The sequence below is a fragment of the Telmatherina bonti genome (genome assembly GCF_933228915.1).
Source record: "Telmatherina bonti genome assembly, chromosome: 2".
Lineage (NCBI taxonomy): Eukaryota > Metazoa > Chordata > Actinopteri > Atheriniformes > Telmatherinidae > Telmatherina > Telmatherina bonti.
In genome coordinates, this window is record NC_136620.1 from 30,112,110 (window position 1) to 30,128,498 (window position 16,389).

General features: G+C 37.8%; 3 protein-coding genes and 1 pseudogene across 4 annotated transcripts; 2 read left to right on the top strand and 2 right to left on the bottom strand.

The window, feature by feature from the left end:
- Nucleotides 1–202: 202 nt before the first annotated feature.
- Nucleotides 203–2,511, bottom strand: LOC306769105 (mitogen-activated protein kinase 11-like; annotated as a pseudogene). The gene is made up of 8 exons: nucleotides 2,341–2,511; nucleotides 1,724–1,771; nucleotides 1,527–1,637; nucleotides 1,372–1,443; nucleotides 983–1,062; nucleotides 710–788; nucleotides 372–544; nucleotides 203–276 (listed from the first exon to the last, which is right to left on the bottom strand). The product of its transcript is annotated as a mitogen-activated protein kinase 11-like (transcript).
- A 625-nt stretch (nucleotides 2,512–3,136) lies between these two features.
- Nucleotides 3,137–7,529, top strand: LOC306760758 (uncharacterized protein). Its single transcript, XM_079246743.1, has 12 exons — nucleotides 3,137–3,281; nucleotides 3,883–4,491; nucleotides 5,078–5,137; nucleotides 5,227–5,279; nucleotides 5,374–5,518; nucleotides 5,624–5,979; nucleotides 6,065–6,293; nucleotides 6,380–6,497; nucleotides 6,737–6,848; nucleotides 6,942–7,053; nucleotides 7,178–7,290; nucleotides 7,404–7,529. Exons 2-12 carry the CDS (start codon nucleotides 3,892–3,894, stop codon nucleotides 7,471–7,473), a joined length of 1,968 nt encoding a protein of 655 aa, XP_079102869.1. The 5' UTR covers nucleotides 3,137–3,281; nucleotides 3,883–3,891; the 3' UTR covers nucleotides 7,474–7,529.
- Nucleotides 7,530–9,958: 2,429 nt separating this feature from the next.
- ch25hl1.1 (cholesterol 25-hydroxylase like 1, tandem duplicate 1) lies at nucleotides 9,959–10,792 on the top strand (the record flags this gene model as incomplete). The annotated part of the gene is made up of 1 exon (XM_079257662.1): nucleotides 9,959–10,792. One exon carries the CDS (start codon nucleotides 9,959–9,961, stop codon nucleotides 10,790–10,792), a length of 834 nt encoding a protein of 277 aa, XP_079113788.1.
- Nucleotides 10,793–12,478: 1,686 nt separating this feature from the next.
- kti12 (KTI12 chromatin associated homolog) lies at nucleotides 12,479–16,105 on the bottom strand (the record flags this gene model as incomplete). Its single annotated transcript, XM_079257675.1, has 11 exons — nucleotides 12,479–12,628; nucleotides 13,157–13,240; nucleotides 13,983–14,045; nucleotides 14,150–14,309; nucleotides 14,451–14,530; nucleotides 14,617–14,672; nucleotides 14,752–14,804; nucleotides 14,884–14,935; nucleotides 15,368–15,483; nucleotides 15,585–15,599; nucleotides 15,933–16,105. The coding sequence occupies 11 exons, from the start codon at nucleotides 16,103–16,105 to the stop codon at nucleotides 12,479–12,481; spliced, it is 1,002 nt and encodes a 333-aa protein (XP_079113801.1).
- Between the last annotated feature and the right edge of the window lie 284 nt (nucleotides 16,106–16,389).

Genomic DNA, 16,389 nt, shown 5'->3' on the forward strand with positions numbered 1-16,389 from the left:
TCCTTTTTATTCCTAAAATACTCCCTGTCTCTGTCATGTGAATGTCTGATCCCATGGAGTCAGTCAATGCCTGCTACTCAGATTGACTCATGACAGGCATTCAAACACAAGTTGTTTCCCTCACTTGCTTTTTCACTGTTCTTTTCCAATTCAGTGAGTATGTGCTCTTCCCCAGATGAAGGACAAGGCAGAGCAGAGAGGCTCACTGCTCCACCTGAAGGCTATCACTCTTTATGCTTGGTGTTTTAAAGCTGCTCACCTCTTCGAATACCAACTCTAAGGACATACATTGGGAAAAAGTGAGAGAAAACGTTGTTAGGAAAAGACAAGAGGATGGTTTGCATGTAAGGATATCTGCTGTTAGCTGCTGCCTTTCCTTTCTTCTAGAGTTCGGTCTTTACTCTCCGGGTTTGGTTGTAAGGTGGAGCCTCTGGTTCATCATCTGGATCGTGGTACTGCGAGAAATACGGGTGGGACAGAGCCTCACTGGCAGAGATTCTCCCATCACAGTCCAGAACCAGCATGCGCTTTAGTAGATCAACAGCTAACAAAAAGACACAAACAGGCAGAGGAAGTCGCTTGGATGTGATTGGAAGATGGATACAAGCTTGAAAAGCTGCTTCTGAAAATGAAATGAACTTCTGAAATCAGGTTAGATTGACTCTTTGCAGGTTTTCAGATGTGATAACTGAAAAAACGATGCATCTACCCAGGGGATTTGCTCCTCTGAAGATCTTTTCCAAGTCTTGTTGGGGCATGAAGGGCAGAGACTGGATATACTTCTGCGCCTGCAAATATTAACCAACATTCAGCTTGGATGCAACAGTGAAGATCACATGATGCCAAACAGTTTTGATCAATCACACAAACTGACTTTTCAATCAAAAGACACATCAGTGGAATCAGTGGGTGACAGAAAGGCTAAAAGATTTGCATTAAGCATTTAGAATCACTTTCGCAGACCTAATCTATTGTTGCTCACATGTTCAGAGCAGATTTTCTTTAACAGGTCTGGCGTTGGAGTCCCAACCCCCTCCATTATTTTCTTCAGCTGATCAATATCTTAGCGCAGATGGAGTTAAAGGCCATCATGATTTACTGAAAACGATCAACTTGATTCAGATCAGTTTCTGAATGTTTGGACAGAGCAAGAAACATTCTAGATAATTCCACTTTATGTGATTCCTACTATTCATCCAAGGTTTCTATGTGTTGTGCGGCTCCTCTCATTTCAGAGGGGTCTTGGATTGCAATGCAAATCCACAAGAGCCCTGTGACCATGGAGCACTCTATAGCGTTAATGTTATGATCCCTATTAGTGGAAAAGAACTGCAAACTACAGTGGACTCCTGCCATGATAGTAAAAGATACAGTCACTGCCAGGGAAAAGGACTTTTCCTTTCAGCAGCTCTCCCATAATACAGCCCACAGACCAAATGTCAACTGGAACAGAAACAGCGACACTTGAATCAATTGACATTTAATGAGTTTGTCTTTTAAATGTTTGCAGTTTGATGGCACCTCACCATTCTGATTGTAGTGCATCCAGTTCAGCATGATTTCCGGCGCTCGGTACCAGCGAGTTGCCACATACCCAGTCATCTCATCATCTGTCTTGCTAATCCAAAGTCAAGGATCTGTGAGGCCAAATGAATGTTTTTAATTTGATGTGATGGAGCATCGAATTAAAAATCTGTAGCTATAAACTGGAAGCTAGTCATACCCTCAACTCACAATCTTCATTCACTGCAACATTACTTGGCTGAAGGTCCTGGGAGGGAAAGCAAAACGCATGAGTTGAGAAATACTTTTCTAATGAAGATCCATTTCAAAAAGGGAAAGAGCAGTAAGAAAGTGAAGAAAATGCTTCCTGAATTATTTGTATGCATTTGTTTGTTAGTATCTACAATGTGATAACCCTTAGAACCTGCTACCTCTGTTAATGTGGCCTGGGTAACGGCCACTACTGGTAACGGCCCCCAAACTGGCATCTTCTCGTAGCTTTGGACTTACTTGTCATTTAATTTTCTTCTTACAGGACATACTAAACAACCATGATCCAACCTTGTCAGGAGTTGCATCTGACTTGGAAATTTTTTTTTAAAAAAGTCTCACAAGTGAGAGTTCAAGCTGTGTTGAGTTCCTAGTGCACAAAATTACAAAAACATGCCAATACACCCCCCCTTTTTTTTTTTTTTTTTTTTTTTTTTTTTTTTTAGCTCTGAGAGTTTTAAGATGATAATACACTGTTTTAACACAACAGAATAGCAGTGTAGCCCAGAACAAGACACAACAAAATGCTAGTCAAAGTGACAAGAAGGCAAACGAGAAGGCACTCACTCTGTGGATCAATCCTGCTGAGTGGATGTACTGTACAACAGGCAATGGGGTGGAGCAGGACGACAGGGGGTGGAGAAGGGAAGAAGACGGGACATAAAGGAGACAGAGGTCAAAAGAGCAGTTCACCACATTAGATCCTGCCCAAAGGGAGACTGATTTTGTCTGCACCATGGTAACTGGTGCAGAAAAAATATAGATATATCTACAAAATATCTATAAAAATTGGTGGGATAGAAATTCAAAGGGTGCAGGAAACAAAGTTTTTAGGAATCATTATTGATGAGGATCTCAGTTGGAAGCCACATATAAATTATACAAAAGGAAAAATAGCTTAATCCATAGCAGTGTTACATAAAGTTAAGCCATTTAAGATACTATGTCTTTTTTGTTTTAATTTAAATCACCAACTTTTTACACATGCTAAAAAAAATCCATCACTCATCCAGGCTAAGCCCTGGATGTTTTTTTAATCCTATCAGGCCCTGTTAAAACATGCTGAAAAAACGCCAATGCGTCAGAATTGAAATCTCAGCCAGCATTGTAGTGTGATGAGACAAGAGTTCAGTCCTGAAAGTGAAGTTTGCGAATTTTACTCATTATACACCCTTAGTTTTAGGACCCTACTTTTTTTTTTCTTTTTTTTCCCCAACAGTGGATTTAAAAAACAAATCAACAAGAACACGCGTAATGAACTATGGCACGTTCCGAACGTATGATACAAAATGCGTCAATACGTCAGACGTTAAACTAGCGATCTGCGCACGCGCAGTTCAGACGCAGAGCGCCGTCGTTTACATGTAGCTAGCTGAGCTGTCAGCTTAGGGTGTAAAGTTCACTGGTATCGTTTATTTTTCTTTTTCTTTTTCAAACTATCAGTTTGTCACTCACTCTTATCATTACAAGGTTAAAGAGCTTGGTGGTTACCTCCTTTTGCATTTAAGGTAATGATACTGTTCCATAGTCACGACTTTTCCTAATAAAGCTAGCTTTGAGTTCCGGTAGGTTTATGTAAACTTTAGTTTACTTAGCTAGTTTAATCATTTTTAAAAAAATCAGACAACTTTAGAGCAAAACGTCCCAAATGACAACCACTGGATAAGATACTGGATACAATTTTAAATGGGTGATATATTAATTTGACCATGTTAGGTTGTATGGTACCAATTTATATTTAAAAAGTTGGTCACTATTATCCCGCATGTTTCCTATGGATTAGTCGTCACCTAAGTTAACAGATATATGTGGTTTTGGTTTAGTTTTAATCAGGAGGATTTATTGGATTCTAAATTGTGGCATCATTTTAGTTTTTGAGTCAACAATCAAAATAACTCACTGCTATCCTTTAAGACTAGGTGACACTATATTTATTTTAAGTTGTCACAACAAATTAATGCAAATACTTACTGTTTTAGACAGTAATCTTCCCACTTTGCGGCTTTCATTTTTCCATTGTAATAATTCCTACCATTTCTCTTATAGATAAAAAAGCAGAATTGTGACTTCCATCTGCTTAACAAGTGGTTATTCTGTTGATGTCCTCAGGTATCAACAATGGAGCATGACGAAGGACATGAAGAAGTCAAATCTGAGCCGGTTCCTCAAACACAACACTTGTGCCGCTTCTTCTCTCAGGGTCGACATTGCAATTTTGGGAAGAAATGTAAATTTCTTCATATTAGAGAAGACATCAAAGCTCATGAGGAGAAAACCGGACACCCACTAAACCAGTTAGATGCCACACCTTCAAACTCCCAGGGTGTTAGTGAACATAAAGGTCATAAGCCACTACCCAGTTGTAACAGCAACAGGGGTGTTTCAGAGGGAGCCCGTCGCCCCTGTCGCTACTTTCTCTCAGGCCATTGCATCATGGAGGACAGATGTCGCTTTTGGCATCCACAACAGTTACCTTCAGTAGATGACTCACCTGTTCCTGGCAATCACAGAAGGGCCGCACAAAACATTCCTCCATTTTCTGGCCCACAGGAAGTTAAGCTGTGTGACATGACAGAGGATTTGGTCAAGCGCCTACGAGACACTGAGATCTCGCAGTTGAAGAAGCGCTTTCCCAAAGATCGTCTGATTATTCAGGAAAGAAGTGATGGCAAAGTGACATACTACAGGGTGACTGTGGAGGCCACTGATCCAGACTGGGTAATCACTTTCCTCTGCCCTAATTTTTAATGTTTTTATCTTTTATCCTTTTACTGCTTTTATTCCAATTTCACTCTGCCCTTACTAAATGTTTTACTTCTATGTTTAGCACTTTGTTGCAACTGGTGTTGTGTTAAAGTGCATTATAAATTGTGTTGAGTTGAGCTCTTCCTTTTTTCATCTGATTGTGTAGAGGGAAAACTCCCTTGCATATACAGTAGCTTTTTTTTTGTAAAACATTTCCTCTCAGTTTTAATTAGTCAGCTGAACTTCCTTAACTGTTATACAAAACAAGACGTGTGATGGCGATTATTGACATCCACTAAATCTACTTGACATACAAATTTAAGTTCTAAGATGTACCATATTTTTTAATGTCCTAAGACTGCATGTTGTAAATAAGCACTTAAACCATGCTCTTAATTATTTAAGTAAAGCATAATTTGCAAAGTTATATTTCTCTTTTTTTTTTTTTTTTTTTTTATCAGTGTCATGCTTTGGATTTATAATGAATGATAAAGATGCGCATAACAGTTGTTTTGTTGTGTTATTTATCAGTCTGTTGAATTTTCATTTTAACTTGCAGCCTTTTGATCTGAAAGAAATTGATATCATGGTGAGCTTTCCAGACAGCTACCCTAAAGAGGTAAAGACCACTTTTTCCACTTTCAGTAATGTACAGTACATTAAAGGCTTGACATGAATCAAAACATTACTCTGATGCATGCCCCTCAGATTTTCACTTTGGACATACCATTGGACCAGGATCTTCCCCCAGTAATGGCAAAGTAAAAAAAAAAAAAAGCAGTTTAAAAAAAAAACAACATTTTTATGTAATTTACCAGCAATCAGTTCCATTTCTATACATCTCTCACTGCACAGGCATGTACAACAGGCATCTTTGGAGTGGCTTCAAGCCAAGCATGCAACCAATCAGCTGCTGGGGAAAGTAGAACTTCTTTTCCGGCCTTTTCTTCGCTGGCTGGATCGTAGCTTGGAGCGGCTGTTCATAGGAGGAGCCAGAGAGGTAAGACTGCACCCCTTTTATGTACAGATTGTTATAGATTATGATTAAATGTTGTTTTTTTTTTAATACACCAAAATAACCCGGAAATTATTATTTTCTTTGCAGTTAAAAAAAGACATTGATGTACAAAAAGCTGGACTGCAGTTTATACCATATCAGGAGCTCCAGATGACTGCTAGTGACTATGTAGGTGTTACTGCTGAAGACGCAGTTGAAGAACCCTGCAGTGAAAATGAAAAGGTTGAAGGTGTGGAGCCATTAGAAGGAGGGAAGTCAGAGCAGCGGGAGATTCAGGGTTCTGATGGAAGTGATCTGCAAGAGAATGCAAGTCATCTGGTTGAGAACATTAAGATTAGCGATCCTCGCAGAGGCACAGAAGTGAAGCTGCTGGGACTGATGCTGGGAGAGAACACGGCCACTGTGGTTGCTGAACAGATTACAGTTTGTCTGCAGTGTAACAGGTAAGGAAATAGGTTTTCTTGCAGTAAGTCATATATAGGTTTTCTGTTCTCATGTAAGCCTGACTCATATTTGTGCTGTCTGCAGGTGCAAGGTGACTGCCGACTTGACACTCAGTGGAAAGACACCCTGCTCCGCTCAGTGTGAAAAGTGTAATGCAAACATAAACGCTGCATTCAGGCCCTGCATGCTTCACCACTACAGTGACGTCCTGGGATACTTGGACCTCCACAATGCCACACCTGCTGACCTTGTCCTTCAGGAGTGTGAACTCACTGTGGGATGCCTTACCTGTTCTCAGGAGGTTCCTCTGCAGGTAAGGAAATCCCACTAGTGATAACTACAGTGTGTTTCGGATAGCCATTGTGGAAAAAAAAGTAATTGTGTTTATTTTTCCTTCAGAATGTTTTCTACGGACAAGCAAAAGAGTTTAATTGTGAGCACTGCCACAGCAAACTCAGCATCCTAGCTGAGAGCACAAGATTTCAGTACATTCAGCCTCGCACCTCAAACAAAGCAGGTCAGAACCCACTTACATTTGATTCCCAATAAACCAGCAAAGAATTAAAGCCTTACAAGAATTAAAGTGCCCCAGTTGGTTTTCCATTTAATCTTTATTACTTAAAAAACTGCTCGGTGCACAGGAAAAAAAAACAAACAAACAATTTTTAGCATTATTCATTCAGGTTTGGATATGTTTAGTGGATCTCAGGAAAACAGGAAAACTGATATATCATTTCCTCCTCCTTATATTGGCAGGTTCAAGTGGCATTAATTACAAGACAATAAGAGATCCAGCTGTGCAAAAGGGAAAGCCACTTCCAGAAAAAGGAACATGCAAACATTACAAACAGAGCCATCGCTGGCTGAGGTAGGTATCGTCCTTTATGTGATTTTTCTCATTTCGTATGTTTCATGATGGGACATTACTCAAGTTAGTGATGCTTTATATCCATGTTCTTAGATTTCCCTGCTGTGGCCGGGCTTACCCCTGTGACGTGTGCCATGATGAGAACCAGGACCATCCCATGGAACTCGCCACCAGGATGATTTGTGGATTTTGTGCCAAAGAGCAGGTGGAGTATAGATTTTACTTTAAATTACAATTTAAACATTAAAAATAGGGGAAAAAATCTAAGAATACATTTTTAAGTGTGATCCTCATTGTGTTTTGTTTTTTTTGTTTTTTTTTACTTGCAGCCATATGGCAATGGAAAGCCTTGCATCAGCTGTGGAAGCATGATGACAAGAGGCATGCGGACCAGCCATTGGGAAGGAGGACTAGGATGTAGAAACAAAGCCAAAATGAGCAGGTACATTTAATTAATGACATACAGACATTCAGCTAAGTTTATTGTGAGTATTGTTTCCGGCAGTATATATTTATTAACACTACAAGATGTAACACTTTTTTCCCTCTCTTTAGAAATGATCGTCAAAAATATACCAACACCAACAAAACGGTTTCAAGGAAGGCAGCCAGTGAAAAAAAGTAACTGGAGAAAAAGGATTTTGTTGCATATATATGTGAACATAATCATACATGAACCAGGATGATTTCCATGAAATTACACTGTAACTAAAATAAATCAAATTGTTACAATCATTTGCTGTGAGAAGTGTTAATCCTGTGATTTGGTCTTCAACCACTTTGACCTTTAAATGATTATTTTCACCTGGAAAAAAAGTTGTTCAAAGAAGTAATTTCTACATCAGCAGGATGAGGAAGAGGTTAAAAGTTTAGGATTAAATGTGTCTTATATTGGAGGACTTTGTTCCAGTTTGGGATATAAAGTCATTTTGCAATGATATGCTCGTTTAATGATTAGCTTGGACATCAACTTTAAGCCTAATGATTGAAAACAGCGTGCTAGAATGACTCAAGATGTTATGCATGCTGCTGATTTTATAAAAAAGATCAAATGTTTGAACAGATGGTTGCTAATTTTTTTTTGAACACTTATGACAATGTCCAGCAACAACAGGCTGGACTGAAAAATGTAAGACTATGAAACAAAAAAAGGATGTTAAAAGGGCTAATGATTTAATATTTTTCAAAGGTTTGTAGTAGAGCGTACACTTTTATTGAAGACAATGTTTTGGACAACCCTGAATATAATGGAGCTGATTGTATGAAGAACTAAATATGGGTAAGCACAAAAAATGCACACCCTCTACATCCGTGGCCACCAGTCCCGGTCCTTGAGATCTGGCATTCTGCAGATTTCTCAGCTGTAATTCACCTAATGCAAATAATCCACTCAGGCTGGTTTAGAAGTTGACAGCATGTTTGAGAACCTTTTCATTTCAATAAGATTTGTTGTACCAGGAAAACATGCAGAATGATAAATTTGAAGGACTGGAGTTGGTGAGCACTGTTTTTATATATTGAGACAACAGGGCATGATTAGTAGGAAATTTAAAGGTTGGCGCAGATCAATACTGTCAACAGCAATGCAATAGTGATGTGGCAGGAGAGGGGGTTACTGTAGTTTCTCAGTCCTGGTTCTCGGGGACTACTGCCCTGCATGTTTTAGGTGTCCATACTTTTAACTAATCTGACTTGAATGAATGGCTCATTAGCAGGCTTGCATAGAACTTGGTGAGCAGTTGTGTTAACCTGCAAAGCTGTGCTGGAGTTAATAAGAACTAAAAAATGCAGGGCAGCGGTCCCTGAGGACCAGGACTGAGAAACACTTATAGGAGGTTTTGCATGACCTACTTGACTCTTGATTTATTTTGGCAAACAGCATGATGTTTTATTCTTTTGGCTATGTTAGGATCATTTTAATTTTTCATCCATCTATTTTCTTAACCACTTAGTCCAATTAAGGGTTGGTAGGAAGCTGTAATTTTAAAATTTATAACAAGATTTTCTTTTTTTAATATAAACATCTTTAGTTTGTCACACAAGGCCTAAAAAATAATAAGAAGAAAAAAATAGATTAAAAAAATATCCTGCGTATTTCCAGTTTGCTGATTAATTTTAAGGAGGTCAGCAGGTTCTTAGAATTTTGTTTTGTGGAAAAATCAAACAAAAGAAATTCTTTAAAGGAGAAGCATTAAGTTTAAAGAAAGGAAATCAGTGATTTACAGTCGTGGAAACTCACCTGTAAAATGTTGGCAAATCTGCCTATGAACTGAAACTCAGCAGAAAATTATTTAACAAAGCAGTCCAAGCACACAAATGATTCCTTTAAAACATGAGCAAAGGAAACGGTTAATTTTTTTTTTTTAAATGGTAAAAGTCCCAATCCCATAATCCATCAGGAATATTGTGGAAGGACATGAAGCACGCAGTGCATTTCAGGAAACTCACCGGCATGAACCCAGAGTTTAAGCTGTCCCAGCTTAGTTCCTTTAAGCTAAGTACAGGACTAATCAATAGACAGCAACAACATTTAGTACATTGCTTAACATGTCTATGGATAAAATGTAGAACTGTGTCTGACAATTTTATAGTATCAATTTGTCAATACTTCAGTCGTTAGAAATTTTTTTAAAATAATTATCTTATTACAATTTTTAGACTTATTTTATCACTTTTTTTTTTTAATCCCAGATTTTAAAAAAAATTTTGTCTATTATTTTTTTCTTGTTATTTATTGTTGTTTATTGAATTTCCCTTTGGGGATTATGAAAGTATTTTTCATTTCATTTGTCAAATGTTCAGTGTGAACAATTAAATTCACAACAAAGTTGGCTCCTTCGATGGTGCAGCTGTTAAACAAAATCTGCAAATAGCCTGCATTTACTTTGCACTTAGCTTTCTTGTCTCAAGCTTATTGCTTCGATGTTTAATGCACGTGCTAAATGGTACAAATCTTGAGAACTTTGCTTCTTATAGACATTGAGCTGCTGGGGAGGGGACATAGCTGGTGTTTTGTTTGATTTAGTGCAAAGTCCCTTCAGTTGAACTCCTCTATATAAAGCTGGATCTTAAGCCTTGCTGCAGCAACAACGTCCACTGGCCTCACAGAGATGGCGAACATCAGTGAGCTTCCTCTGCTGTCCCTGCCTTCCAAGTCCTCGGACCGTCTTCTACAGCCACTCTGGGATTATTTGCTTTTACACCACCTGCCTCTTATCTCATCTCCTTTTTTCCCCGTCATTCTTGCCTTTTCGAGCTATTTCTTCTTCAGTTTACCTTTTACTGTTCTGGACCTCTTGGGAGAAAGGGTGCCTTTATTCCACCAGTACAAGATCCAACCAGACCGGCAGCCAACACTGGGAATGATGGCTAAAAGCTTCATGAGAGCTCTATATAACCATGTCTTCTTTGTTATACCAGCTGTTATTATTGGTATGTTCATACTGCCGACACCATCACTGCCACAGGAAGCTCCAACAGTATGTGAGGTATTTATCGATGGACTGGCTGCTCTTCTCCTTTTTGACACGCAGTACTACATTTGGCATTTCATACATCATAAACATCAACACCTCTACCGCTGGGTTCATGCAATCCACCATGAGTACATAGCACCGTTCTCATGGTCTACTGAGCAGCTCAGCATCCCAGAACTGATGACAGTGGGGCTCTGGAGCAACCAAGACCCAATACTTCTGAAGTGTCACCCACTGACCACATGGAGCATGACAGTTTTCAGTATCTGGATGTCTGTGGAGGACCACATAGGCTACGACCTGCCATGGACTCTGAACCATCTGGTGCCTTTTGGTCTGCTGGGGGGTGCACCTGCTCACGACATGCACCACCAGAAGCCGAGCAGTAACTTTGCACCTTTCTTCAGCCACTGGGACAGAATTTTTGGCACTGCTGTCACTTTAAGTAAAAAACCTACAAGGATATAGGAATTCAGTATAAACTGTTTTTAAAAGTTAGTTGTATTTCTTCTTGGACTAACTCACTATTTCCCTCTATGAAATCCAAATTACTGATATATGTGCTTTTTTTTTTTAATGTTTTTTTTTTTTTTTTAATATGTTCAACTTTGTAAAACAATAGCTGAAATACCCACCACTTCTTATTCAATAAAAACACGTTAATAAAGCTGATCAAGAGTTTTAAAAAGTCGACGTGTGTGTGTGTGTGTACAGTCATAATTCATTCAAATCTGAGTGACAAAAAATCCGGGGCTGAACCTGCAAGCAAAGCAAATGAAAAGACTTATGTTTCCTGTTTCTGACAATCTTCTTACGCAATACAAAATCTGCAAAAGCTCTTTACTCAGCAACATTTTGCTTATAATGGATTCCACAAAAGAATAAAGAGCTTGCAAACAAGGGCTATTTGCAAATTGGTTACACTTTGTCTAAGAAGTAGAATTAGGGCCAAGCCTCACTTGAACAAAGTTGTGCTGATTGTGTGGAATTCACTTCAAGTAACTGTAAAATATCAGGAAATGTAAGAGTTACTTACGAAGACTAAGAATGTTTAAAGTTTATAAATGACCAAACTGTGTGTTACACTTCAGAGTAATTAGTTATCCTGAAAATAACAGCTTGAGAAATCCATTCAATCATTCCATGCACCATATTTACTGAACTGTTTTTCAGTATTATATATGCAGCCTTTTAACTCTAATTGATCATCTCCATGAACAAGTAACCACATCAAACAGTCATATTAAAAAAAAAAAGTAAGTAAACTTGTTCTTAGACATTTTTTTCTCTCCTTTAAGTGGTACCAATTGGTGTTGCATCAAAAGTTATTGTAAAGCCTGATTAGTCCCATTTACAAGTCAATATACTGATTATAATGAGGAACGCAGCTATACATGCGGATAGTGCATCAAAAACACATGCCAAATACCCTGCTATGTTCTCCTGCTAGTATTCATTCCTTTCAAGTTGCTTGGTGGATTGGAAGATTAAACTCTCCCATAGTAAAAGATGGAACAAAACAAAAATCCTTAAAATAAAAACAAAACAAAACCAAAACAAACAACAAAAAAAGCCATTTTTTCCACTTCTTTAATTTTACACTGCCTGAGGCAGTATGTTAAAGATTGATAGCTGACTAATTGCTCAAATGCTCCAAAATTTTCCTTTCAAAATGACTGAATGACTGGACATTCGTAAATACTGGTTAAAGAGTGCCAAAATGTTACATTTCAAAGTTATCTTTCATTAAACCCATTCTGTTCAGACTTGATGGTGGCCAATAATATAGGTAGAAGATTTTGTTTGACAAGTATGTTTTACCTAGAATTTTTCTCGTATAAGAGTGTCATTTTTCATTCCTCTTTCCTAATACACATCCCAGACCTTTGTTCAAACACATTAATACCCAAGCCCTTCCTAAGCAGTAGTCTGCACTGTGATTTCTATCTTAAAGCTGACATATATGTATATATGACCTTAAAATTAATTTGAACATATTTTGATGTTATTTTCCTCATTGAATGCACTTCTTTTGTTGATGTGGTCTATTGCTTTTAATTTCAATGAAACATTAAAGACCAACAATCAAATAAATATTTAAAGATCTTTATTTGCCATAGAAATAAAAAAGCAGGTATCAATTTTTTTACAAATTCAACGAAGACTTTTATTTAAATACTGAACAAACATGTTGGATATTTGCCCAGTGTTCTCCGTCGGATGCATCTTGCTGTAGCTGATGAACTGGCGCCGCAGTTTACGCAGCTCTGCCATGTTGATGCTCCTGGTGAGCTCAATGTTTAACTTCAAGTTAAGGATGACAGCTTGTATCTGAAGTTAGTCAATAATTTTCCCCTCAAAGTATTTCAGAAGCAATAATCGACCAACAGTGTTTCAAGGTTGCAGGAGCTCATTTATACCTTTTGAGGCAGACACCAAAACATTTCTGACGTCACTTCAAATTCAAATCATGCACAAGTAATTGAAGACACACCGGCACAGAAGCTAATGTGCTTTTAAGTTACCTTTTGCTTGGACCAATATGTTCAAAGGATGTAAATCAAAGTGTTTGCTTCTGAGAAGGTGCAGCACAGTTCAGCTGCCAAGAAGTTTGGTTTATTACCACATAACACATCCTACCATATTTGTATTACTGAGAAGACATTTAACATTGCTTAGCTGTTTTACCTTTAATTCAGCTCCTTTGATGTTTGCACATTTCTCCTATACATCTTTCATAGTCAGACCTTTGCCTCTCATTTCAATGTTTCTTCCTTCAGGATGAGAAAAATGAATAAAAGAAAAGTCTGAGTTAAAAGAAAAAAAGATCACATTAAAAAAGGATATCTTTTCTGTAGCTCCTGGAACGGAGATGTGATCCCCAGGAACGCTTGTCTTCTGAGCATTAAAAATGGCCTGAAAAATTATTACAATGACACGGTAATGACAAGTTGAAGGAATATGATGCATCAGCAGAAATAAATCTCAACTTGAGATACATTAACTCATGAATCATAACTAGAAAATGTACCTGCGGTCGTTATGAAACACGTTGCCAGTAAAAGCATGAACAGACAACACTAATGGGAAGCAGCAATTAACAGACACAGCATGCCACAAAGGCATATGTAATTGTTTGGTTACCTTTAGAGTCTACTTAATGCATTTTATGAGCTCATTTAATTAACCAACCACCTGTTACTCTGTTTGCTTGTTTCTTTTACAACATTTATGTCACATAGGAAGGAAGACGTCAGATATTCCTATGTCTCCAAAGTGTAAGGGTGCAAGTCATCATATATGTTAAAAGACCTGAAGAGCTGAAATAAATTAGTTCCATTTAGACATATTCAGCTGACTCTGCCCGAATTATCATTAACAAAAGACTTGTTAAGACTTGCATTTTCTGCTATTTTCACTATAGTACCAGGCTTTCAAATGGGTCAGAGCTTCTTAATATGTACTGTTTTTAAATTAACATGTAAGTCATACATATTTTATGATTTTTTTTCTTCATTCATACATCTTTCATTTGTAATGCCTGGGCTGTATTTCTTAAAATGTGGTATAACTTAAAATACATAAAAAATACTCTTGCAAAAGTATAGGAAATAAGCTGAGTGATTGACAGATAAAAAAAATACATATGAAAATATACCATTAATACATCTTGTGTGATCTTGTCCAACTCGTACAGGAAGTTTGCAGAAGACAAAGGTTGCTTCAGAGAAAGAGATCATTTCTATTAACATCAGTAAGAAAAACAAGAGTTTTCTGAATTGAATATAGTTTCCTTGTAATCAACAGCTTATATTAAGGTCTTACACTCTGAGTTGACTGGTTCGGTGGGGGAGCTTTCCTTTTAAAAAGTGCATCAGATATAGTTTCAAATGGAAGAGTGTCATCTTTCAGGATAGTGAAGAGAGGGCTATCCCATCTGTTTCTGGAGTCTGGAGCTTCAAATCTCTGAACTAACGCATCAAAGCTTGAAAGCACAAAAAAAAAAAAAAGACAAGGAAAATTACAAAAACATATCAAAACACATCAAACTGTGCTTACCTTTGACAATGACAAAAATGAACTAATAATAATCCGCACCAAGTCATGGTAGATGCTTCTAACTCACATGTCCTGGGTGTACTGCTCAGACGCATCTCTGTTTGTGTTCCATAATAAGCTCTGTTCATTGGATGTCAAACAGTGTACCTTTATCGAAACACATAACATGAATTTGAGAAACGAGAGCAACACTTTTCCAGTATAATTCAAGCGACAGTCTTACAGATACTTACCAGGCAGTGTGGTGTCTGTGCATGTTTGATAAGACAGAAGAGCTCATAGCGGTAACCTGCAAGATATTTTATTTAAACTGTAAATTTAATTGTTTAACAGAATCCGTGTGGTACAAGTTTATTGCTGATATTTACCTTTTATGTAGTTTAATGAGTCCAAAATAACAACGTCATCCTTGTTGACCTTCCTAAAAACAGACAGCTTGTCAATACAATGCCTAACAAAATGTGTCATATTTAACTCTAACAAGGAAATGAAAAACCCACCTTTCTACCTCAGCTTTTAGAGATGCTCTGACATTTTTTTCCTTTTGAGAATCTGCAATGGATCCAAGAAGGTCAGATCATGCAAGCATGCAAAACCAATAACACCTAAATAGAAAGCCATTATCCAGGTTGTCTCCACGGAATTTCTAATTATTACACATAAAGATCACTAGTTGGATATGACGAGATTATATGCATATATTTCCCCAGTTATGAGTCTTATTTGACCAATTTATCCAAACACGAGCCTATGTGATTGTTCATTTCTGACCATCTTCCTCTCCATGGCCACATACCATTAAGCTAAGTAAGCTAACCTGGCTCCAGCTAGCAGAAAATGGTCACAGGGGATATTTAATGTCAGAGAAAGGTGAAGTATCAAGTCAATAGCATTAAAAAATATTGCTAAGACATAAAACTCTGAGAAGTAAAGAGGTACTAACTCGTAATGCAACTGAATGAAAGCGCAGCTAGCTTAACTTGCCTGCATAAACACTGTTTCTATCAACACCCAGGGCTCCATCTCCAACAATATGGACCTTTCGGTTGGTGCCGTCTTCAAAATACGTCTTCAGCTCTTCTGCCCTTCGTGTTTTACCACTACAAGGGTAACCGCACATCACAATTAAGGGCATAGCCTAATAGTTTATTACCACAAAAAATTCAGTGTGATGCAGTGAGGAGCACGTTGCTGCTGTTACCCGGATGTTATAAGTCTACTCACCGACAGGTGGCGCAATTCACATAACTCAAAAGATTTTTATTCAAGTACAAAGTGAAATACTTTGATGTAAATAAACACGCAATTCAATCAACTTATTTGCTCCTTTTATTACAATAAGACTGGTTTTTTTTTTCCACAAAGACAAACTCCTCTTCATCAGTAGGATGTCTGGTTGTTACAGTTATACTGTAAGTAGGGTTGGTTTAAATGCTTCTCGAGCATCAACTCCTCCTTCTCTGCATGAATAGAAAAAACACTGAGATGTACAGTTTCTGACTTCACATCACCAGCAATAATGGATATGAAAATAATAAAAGCAACCTACATGTCAAGTTTTTGTTGTCGTGTTTGTTGTGCACTTCTCAACACCCGGATGAGCAGTGCTTGCAGATCCTCCAGTCCATGCCCAGGATTGACATCTCTAACTTCAGAGGGGCCATTTGTGTTTTCAAAGCCAGACTCCACAAAGGAACTATCCACAACACTTTTCTTGCCCATGAAATGCCCTATTTGAACAAATTATACAAACTCTGTATAAAATAATAAACAATGATAAATCACCAAGTGCAAATGTTCTTACCTGTTGCCCAAAGATTCCCTCTTGGATTCACCTTGAGCTTTGAAACTTTATTTCTCAGTTCAGTTAAATCAAGAGTCATTGATGCTGTCATAGCCATGTATGAGATAAGGATAAAAGAAGACAGCAATTTTCCTCTGCAGGTCTTTGTCATAATGTCTCTCGCTGAATTTGCTGCTGGCTAATTTAAATATCTGTTCTCTTG